Consider the following 9,107-nt stretch of genomic DNA (forward strand, 5'->3'; position numbering starts at 1 on the left):
AGCAGGGCGCAGGTGGATTCACCTTTCTTCACCCCATGTTGCACTATCACACATGCTCTGATCTCTCCCACAGCCACAACCGTGTTCAGCCTGTAATGAAGCAGTACTGTGAAATGTGTTCATCTGATTCGTGTCAATGTGGAGCAATGCTAGGGCCACATGATGAAATTTGACCTTCTGTCTTACACACCCTTGTATAACCACGAGACTAAGAAGGGTAGAAGTGGTTAACATATAGTTACTGTATTTTGTGATGGCAAGACTAAGAAAAATAGAGGTGGTTAATGTATGTATATAGTTCTTGCGTTCTGCAATGGTCGCCTGACAGGACCGGCTTGGACCAGTTTTGTTGCTATCCGTCCAGTGTTAAGCAGAAGTCTGTGGGGCGCATGCATGGGGTATGGGGTCCAGCCGAGGAAGACCACTGACTTCATATGCTGACCACCAAATGGGGGTCGAGAAGATTCGAAAAGATTCCAGAAGATGACGGCATGTGGAAGAGGACACGCCCACTATGAATATGCATTAGTAGAAGAGATATAAACCAAGAATGGGAACTGTACAGTGTGGGTCTTTGTGGAGCAGAGACTCCTGGTGCACTGAGTGCTGTTTGCTTGCCTCTATTCATTTAATAAATTGCAAACTTTAATTGGAATCTTATTTGGGACTCAATCATTTATCACAATATCTTTTATCTGTCTGCCTCTGGCTGTGTGAGGCTAGTGGCAGCAGGTGTAGCCATCTCACTGGAGGTTTGAACCTGCTCCGAGATGGGTCCCTCCCCAGCCACGTGGCTGAAACTTTCAGGAGCTCTACAGGTGCTCTGAAGGTGCTCCCTGGTGCCCTCAGTCCAAACTGTGGTTCCCTAGAGCTGTAGGAGGATGGTCAATGGGACAATGAGGACATGGAGTGAGGGACCAGACAGGTGACAAGGTCTGGAGAAAGGACAGCTGAGCTGTTCCTTCCAGGTTGGTCATACCCCAACCTCTGCTGAGGAGGCAGGCGTTGGGCAGCCTATGCCTTACGGCACCACCTGGCACCTAAGACAGTCAGATTCAAATAATTAATACTGATACATTAATTGGTTTCTTCGCGCCGGGACAAAAGTCAGGATCCCGCCAGGATCCCGACATGGCCGCGGGGTGGCTGCCCGCCCTTCCCCATTGCCAAGCAACGGCCGCGGCCTCCCGCCGGCCCTTCCTGCCCCGGCCCCGTCGCTATGGAGCGGCAGGGAGGCACGGAGCGGTCCCGGGGCGGCGGGAGCCGGCCGAGGTGGGTGAGGAGCTCCGGGCGGAGGGCGGGGAGCCCCGCGGGGAGCCCCGGGGCCCGGCCGGCCGCGGGGAGAGGCGAGGCGAGGCTGGCAGGGAGCGCTGCCGCACCCCGGGGCGGTCAGCAGAGCCCAGGACTTAAATACTGATGGCGATGTTGGAAAGCCAAACACAGTGTGTGCCCCTCTGTCGTGTCCCTGTGCACCGATGGTGGGATCACCACTGGCAGATTTTGTGCTATCAGGGTGCCTGGGTGTAGATAACATGACCTTGTCAGCCCGACACTTGCGGTCTGTAAAGGGATGAGATGCGTAGCCAGGGGCAGACAGGATGAAGCTGGAAGGGCTGGCATCCTTTCTGGCCTGGAAATACAGGGCTGCTTACCAAAAATTGCGACCAGTAAGAATAATTATAATGGTTGTTTCCAAATTGAAAGCCCAAGGCAGGCAGCTCCCAGGCCCATGTTATGGTCTGTGACTCTGAGGGTTCATAGACTTAATACTGTGCAGTCTGCTGAGCTTAGTTATGCAGAAACATTCCACATTAACTCTGCAAACAAACAGTTTTAATGCCTAACCATTAAGGACCATGTTTCCAAAAAATCTGCCTCCCATAATTATAAAGATGAGCAACGGTGACACATAAATTGTTGGAAGAAGCCAGGGTGATCACGAAGCCTTGGTTTACATGTGTGTGTACTAGGGCTGCCCTGCAGCACCGGGCCCTCCACGCACTCCTGCTGGAACAGTGAGGTCACAGCATCAAACCCTGGTTCTGAGGGCAGCATCACCATTCCTGGGTGCCCCTCTGCAACAACACTAGGTAGGTATTAAACTTCAGGGTGGCCACAGGCAGCTGCAGCAGTATCTGCTCTGTGGAAGAGTGTCTGCAAATACACGGGTGGATTTCCGAGTTATTAAAGATTGGGCCAAAAACAGAGCCCTCTGGGAATAGAGGCAGAGCTCCACTGAATGAAGAGACGGGAATTCATCCAGGCACACACCTGTATAGAGCACAGGAGTGAAATTTGTATTTGTTTGTTTAGATCGATGTGTAATCTTAGAGTTAATTTTATAATACCACTTCAAGAGCTTCTGTTTATAAGTGATACAGTTTTTTTAGAGGCAGATGAGTGATCTCTGTTGGTTAAAATATCTTGTTTTCTTTGTACTCAATTACCTGGAAATTTGAGGCTTACTTTTGTTATATCCAGGCTTAGTGAGACAATTTCCAGTAAACTACTCCCTGAACACCAGAGGTATGTAATATGTGCCATTAACACAAGCTGACATGAAAAATCACCAAAGTAGGCTTCGTTGTTCAGACACTGCTAACAGCCTGATTTATAACTACCTAGCAGAGACTGTGATAGCACAGTTTACCCTGCACTGGATTCATAGACGACTGTTTCATTGAAACACTGCTAATAGCAACACTTAGCAATGCAGAGAAGACAAAGCTAACTGCAGCCCTAAGCTGACTCATCTAAATGCTCAACATGGCTACTTTCAGTTACATTTTTTTTTCTTAATTTAATAACCTTTTCCAAATGTTTTGAACCAACTAGTAGAAAACTTGCTTAGTTTTGCATACATACATAAATATATATACACACACACATTTAGTGTGTAACATACTACTGTTTAATAAGCAGGAAGCAAAGAAATCTCCCAGGTAAGAAAGTGGAAGCAAAGACAGCAAGGTTTTCCTGGGACCACCGTGCCACCTCATTAGGTTTGTGTGCAAGCTTAGCAGCAAATCCCCAACTTTGTGGGAACTGAAACAAAGCTGAGACGCAGAAAGACTACTTTTCCTTTTGTGATATTTTATGTAAATTCTATTGCATTGTGACAGCATTGCAGTACTTAGCATGTTTTCTTTCCTGTTCCCTACAAACAACTCACCCAAGGAAAGCTCTCACTAAAAATTTGACTATGGTCTGCCCAGAACTCTCAAATCTGCCTTTTTAAAAAACTGAAACAAGATATTCTGACAACTTGAAATAAAATTCAGATTTACATGTATATATATAAGGCAAAGATTACTTTTCTTCTGAGGGAAGAAGCTCTCAGTTTTGACAAATTGAAAGTTTTCCACAGGAAAAGCATTCGTGGTCAACTCAGCTGTATATTGCGTTAAATACTTCCAGGTGTGACACGCGCCCTTAGTTTCTGTAGTGGTTTGGAAGGCAGAGGATATTTTCTTTCTGGAGTCTAGATCTCCAGGGTGAAGATTCTCAACCTGAAGAAGAGTAAGGATGTCACCCCGATAATATGATGTGAAGGAGCTTTGTTCAGGATATGGCCCACTGATTTGGTATTTCTGTTGCTTGCTACTTTCTGAGTGAAGGGAAAGGTCAGTATGTTAATGCTGTGTCAGAATGGTTCTCAGCACAATCACTCTGCTGTCATCCAAGACATCCTCCCCTTCAAACATAGAGGCTAATCTTTAGAGAGCAGCATACTAGGGTTTCAGGAAATTAAACCAGCAACACTCAAATCTACAGGTCCATAGGACCAGGTCTTCAGGAACTGGGGAGCACCTGTCTGTAGGAACAGCAGAAGAATATCAACAAGTTAGATCTGCATATGGCAAAAGAGGCATTTGAAGGAAGCTAGACGCATTTGAAGGAACCTTTCCCTACTGCTTCCTGATAGTTTGCATTTAGCTTTGTAATCCTTACAAAGGGAAGCGTGACTTGTTTAGGGCAATGTGATGCGTTAGTAGGAAGGTTCAGCAATGCAGCAGTGCAAAACAAGTCTTGTTAGGCAAAGTTATGGACATTAGACTGAAGGCAGTTAAAAAAAAAATAAAAAAAAATCCATGAATTACAAAAGTTTTAGGACAACTACTACTGTAGTAGGCTACCTCTAAGGAGTAAATACAAGAATGGAGACATACAACTTTTCAGCAGTCAGTGCTTTGTGCTCTCTTACCAGCTATCTGGAATTGATGCCCTTCTAATACATGTTTCAGCTTAAACACAGTTGACTTCTCATTAGTGGACCATGGAAACACAGGTGACATGCTTTGAGAACACACAGAGTGACATGCATAGTGAGGCTGACATACAGCGAGGCTGATGACTGCTAGCACAGTCTGTGGCATTGTTTCCTTCCTGATAATTCTGTTTTCTTTCAGCTAGTAAGATGGAAGTGATGGCAGATGACTATGAGACACGAGATATCTTGAAGCCTCTTGTGTTCCGTCTCCATGAGAATGCCCCTGCAATAGTCCGTGAGGTTTTACTGGAACGTGGTTGGACTGAATTTGATCAAAAGGAACAAGATGACACAGACTGGAACTTGTACTGGCGAAACTCACCTTTTCGTATGACAGACCACCACAGCATCAAACCATGGCAGAGACTCAACCACTACCCAGAAGCTGTCAGAATAACCAGAAAAGACTATTTGGCAAGGCATCTGAAACGTATGAAAGGAGCATATGGATCAGCTCTGTATGAATTTAGTCCAGTGGCATTCATTATGCCCAATGACTATGTCAAATTTATAGCTGAATACAGCAAGGAGAGACAGTCAGTAGGCAGAAGACCTAGCTACTGGATTTGCAAGCCTGTGGATCTCTCCCGTGGAAGGGGCATACTCATTTTCCAAGACATTAAAGACCTGGTATATGACTGTACAGTCATTGTGCAGAAGTACATTAGCAACCCCTTACTCATTTCAGGGTATAAATTGGATCTTCGCCTCTATGTGTGTGTCACCAGTTTTTGTCCCCTTACCATTTACACTTATGAAGAAGGACTGGTGAGGTTTGCGACTGAGAAGTTTGACCTTGGTTCTCTGGACAATGTCTACGCCCACCTAACGAACACCAGCATCAACAAATATGGAGCTTCCTATAAAAAATATAAAGAAGGGATTGGCTGTGGCTGCAAATGGACATTCAGCAAATTTCGTTCTTACCTTCGAATTTTTGGGGTCGATGACCTGCTTCTGTGGCAGAAGATCAATAACATAGTGATTCTCACCTTGCTTGCTGTAACCCCCTTACCTGTGGCTTCCAATTGCTTTGAGCTCTTTGGCTTTGACATCCTGATTGATGACAAATTCAAGCCATGGCTTTTAGAAGTCAACTACAATCCAGCCCTGTGCTTAGATTGTTCCATTGATGACACTGTGAAAAGACGACTTCTTCATGATATTGTTGAACTGCTGAACTACAAGGAGATTGACACTCTTAGGCAGAATGAAATGGCTGGATTAAAAGCTGTCAGAAGGCAGGTGCCCTGGAGAACAGCTGGTCCAAGCACCCCAGAGGAGGCTCCTGGCTTACTCACTTGCCGGAAAGTGGCTGCATCTAATTCTGCTTCTCCAGTACAACCTGCCCTGCAGGCTGCAAGAGGATCAATTCATAAGGTGGCTTCCCTGACGAAGAAAACTGTCAGAGCACATCCAAGGAAAACACTCACTTCCCAGCTGCGGGAAAAGATGAACAGGCCAAAAACATCCTCACAAGTGAGAACTAAAGATAAACTTCCAGCTGTACATTCCCCATGCAGTTCTGCCCAGCTCAACCACTGGTTACCTACACCTGATTTCCGCAACTGCAAGATCAGCACACATCCCTATTTCCTCTCAGATAAAGACCAGAGGCCTATCTGCCGGGTAGGAGACTTTGTCCTTATTTTTCCTTTCAATGAAGCTGCACTTCAAGCTTCTAGGGATGGAACAGATGTAAAGAGCATCATAAAGGAAATAAACAAATTAGTGAGCAAACAGTTGCTATCTAAACAGCAGAATACAAAGAAGGGGGTGGGCTATTTAACTTCTGTTTAATTTCATGACATTAGGTTATATTGACATACCACAAATGACATCTTTAGCTTGAAGGAGGTAGATATATACTGAAATTGTTTTAGAATGAGAGAGATCTCAAAACCATACACAATTTAAACATTGTAATTTAGCAATTACCATCAGAGATTATTTTTGAAAATGAAAGCACTGAATAATTCTTTAAAGTAATCCACAAATAAAAATGGAGAATTGCATTTCTCAAAACATCCTCGGAGACACCCGTCTTTGTTCATTATGATAATATAGGTCTTTGCTTCTTTTATTTTCTTGACTAAGAGGGCCTTATGATTTGAAAAAGCTGGTCAGTTTACACCGGGGGGGAGGGGATTCAACATGCCCAGAGTTTACAAAGGTGCAGGTGATATGAATGACACAAAACTATCACATTTTTGAACAACCAAGTGAGCTTCCTGACATTCATTTCCATGGCTTAATTTCGCATTGTATGAAACAACTTTCATTTTATGACGTGTAGGACTCTGTAGACATTCTTATGGAAAGTTTAAATATATATATATACTGCTCCAGTATTATTTTCAGATAAACTCTTGATAAACAAGGCCTTGTAGACTGCATGAGTAAGAAAAAAACAGGCTTCCCAAGGTAAGAGAGAAATTTGATAATGGAGGGCAGGATATAAACTGCAAGTATCCTGGTTAGAAGACTGGATCAAATCTGTTTCACAGACTCTGAATTGGCCACTTGAGGGGTACAGAATTAGTCTGCTTTGTTTTGCTTGCAATAAAACTGATCAACTGAGCATGGAAAAATACTAACACTGAACTGAAGCATTTGAAATTGTCAAATTACTATGCTTCCCTTGTACACCTTTGCTGCCCCCAGCTGTCTGAAAAGCAAGTAAATTTGTTCAGAAGTTACCTACAGTACATTATAAATTTGTCTCAAAATTGAGGCCAAATAGTGGCTATAGCATGCTTCATTTAATAACAGAAAACCTATGGAGAGAAGTGGGGTTTCCCAGCCGTGTTCTGTCTTCCTGAAGGTTTCATAAAAGTATGCTCACTATACACCTTTCAGAACAAAAATCATAGTAAGCTGGCTTTTGTGAAGTAGACAAGTGTAAAACAAACAACAGTAGGCAAATAAGGCAAGTTTTTGTACTAGTAGAGAAACAAAGAGGATGTCAGCAATATTAAGCGGAGAACAGTAATCTTTTGTTAAAAGAAATTCCTGGGAATGAAAGCACTTGTCCTTTAGAAACATGTATTTTCCCAACCAATCTGAAAACAATCACATTCACTGTTTTTATGATGGTTGAGAAAAAAAAACAAAACCCACAAAAACACAGAGTTGTTTTAGTTAGAATAAAGCAGCACTGAACTAAAATTCTTAGTGAAAAACAGAAGAATGATCTCTTGGATTTTTTTAAAGTAAGTTTTTCCTTTTACGAAACACAAAATGAACGTTGCAGTAGTAACGAGCACAAGTTTGTAAATTGTTCCTTTGTTATAAAGGTGTGTTCCTTTAATAATAAAGGAAGTTTTATACTAATAAAAACATTTTATTATAACACCAGCTGACATCAAACTACATGGATGTTTAGAACATCACAATTCCTAAACTACATCATGTCTATAATCAATATTAACAACACTGCCTTCTCTATTCAATCTATTTCTTCCAAAGATTATCTGTAGTTTGAATGGTGATTTGTTGGTAGTCTGGTCCACTAGAAACTGAAGAGAAGAAAGAGCAATTCCATAATCTTGCAATTATTTTGCACTATAGGTATGAGAAGAGGCTAAAGCAGCATGCTTTGAAAGTGTTTGTTACTGCAGGAATTTGAAGGGCATGAGGAGATAATTGGTCTTCTCAGTCACTGGGCAGGTAATGAGCTGAGCTCTACAGGGGAAATGCTTCAGTGCTTTGGAAGAATTCAAGACAGATGATGGACAGGCAGTCTACTGGGAAGGCAGTTGAAAGCAGCATCTGATAAATGATTAATCCCCATAGGAATTAAGTGCAGTGCAAAGAGCCTTGAAGCTGTAGAGATTCACTGACCAGAAATATTTTTTTATTCTACTGGAAGAATAGAGGCAGTAGTGGGAGAGGTTAATTAAAAAACAAAGCAACACAAAGGAGATCTGAGGAAAGACTTCTGGAGAAAGAAGCAGCATCTGTTTTATCTGGAATAATGACCAGGATGGAATAAACATTACAGTTTGTTTTCAAGTGTGCTAGGCAGAATTCTTAGATTAGGATCATATCATTACTCAGTAATTTAGATTGGGAGGGAGATCGAGAAGGGTGACTTCACTCAACTGCTTGGGTTTTGGCCTAACACACAGCTCCTGCTAAGGTTTGATGCATGCCGGGATGTTTTACTCCAAAGAAGATTCGTAGCGGAGGTTCTTATGCTGTGATCCCTACTTGAAGTCACTTCTGTAACTAACAGGAAGTCAGGGAAAGTGTGATCAGTATCACAAAACAAACACTTTGATGAGAGGTACTATAGGCATTTATTTTAATGCTGCAAAAAGACAGCATGACTGCATTTCTTTCAAGTCTCGTTCAGGAGACATTTCATCCAGGTAAGGTTATTTCCAAAATAAGCACCAGTCACTGAGCCAAAGTAAATTTCAACTGTACAGATTCCACACATTTTCACAAGCTTTATATCTAGGCACAATAACCTTATGTTCAGCCTTTTAACCACAGAATTACTGAGGATCTCCTTTTTTATTCCCTCCCATCAGGTATTTATACACATTGATAAGACCCACTGATCCTTCTATAGGTCTGAGAGCCCCAGCTCTCTTGCCTCTCCTAGTGTTACAGCTACTTTAGTCTCTTGATCATTGTCATGGCCTTTCTAATCCTTCCTCTTCCTCATCCTCTTTCTAATCCTTCCTCTTCCTCCATAGCCCCAGGACACAGAGATAAGTTACCCTCCATCTGTTAAGCTATTTATATACTTGGTGTCATATAATAGTAATTCGTATAGAACACAGTCTATACAGTACTACCCGTAGTTTATTTCAATAGAAATAGTGGT

At 42.6% G+C, this 9,107-nt stretch overlaps 1 protein-coding gene across 3 annotated transcripts; it reads left to right on the top strand.

Moving 5' to 3' along the window:
• Window positions 1–1,354: 1,354 nt before the first annotated feature.
• On the top strand, window positions 1,355–6,933 carry TTLL2 (tubulin tyrosine ligase like 2). Of its 3 annotated transcripts, none has more exons than XM_035322478.1 (3): window positions 1,355–2,090; window positions 2,482–2,526; window positions 4,410–6,933. In XM_035322478.1, exon 3 carries the CDS (start codon window positions 4,418–4,420, stop codon window positions 6,068–6,070), a length of 1,653 nt encoding a protein of 550 aa, XP_035178369.1. In that variant the 5' UTR covers window positions 1,355–2,090; window positions 2,482–2,526; window positions 4,410–4,417; the 3' UTR covers window positions 6,071–6,933. The 3 variants fall into 3 exon arrangements, with proteins under 3 accessions (XP_035178369.1, XP_035178370.1, XP_035178371.1); XM_035322479.1 differs by having other exon boundaries at window positions 1,355–1,956; window positions 2,479–2,526; XM_035322480.1 differs by lacking the exon at window positions 2,482–2,526.
• The last annotated feature ends 2,174 nt before the right edge of the window (window positions 6,934–9,107 follow it).

Source organism: Oxyura jamaicensis, chromosome 3 (assembly GCF_011077185.1).
Source record: "Oxyura jamaicensis isolate SHBP4307 breed ruddy duck chromosome 3, BPBGC_Ojam_1.0, whole genome shotgun sequence".
NCBI classification, from domain to species: domain Eukaryota; kingdom Metazoa; phylum Chordata; class Aves; order Anseriformes; family Anatidae; genus Oxyura; species Oxyura jamaicensis.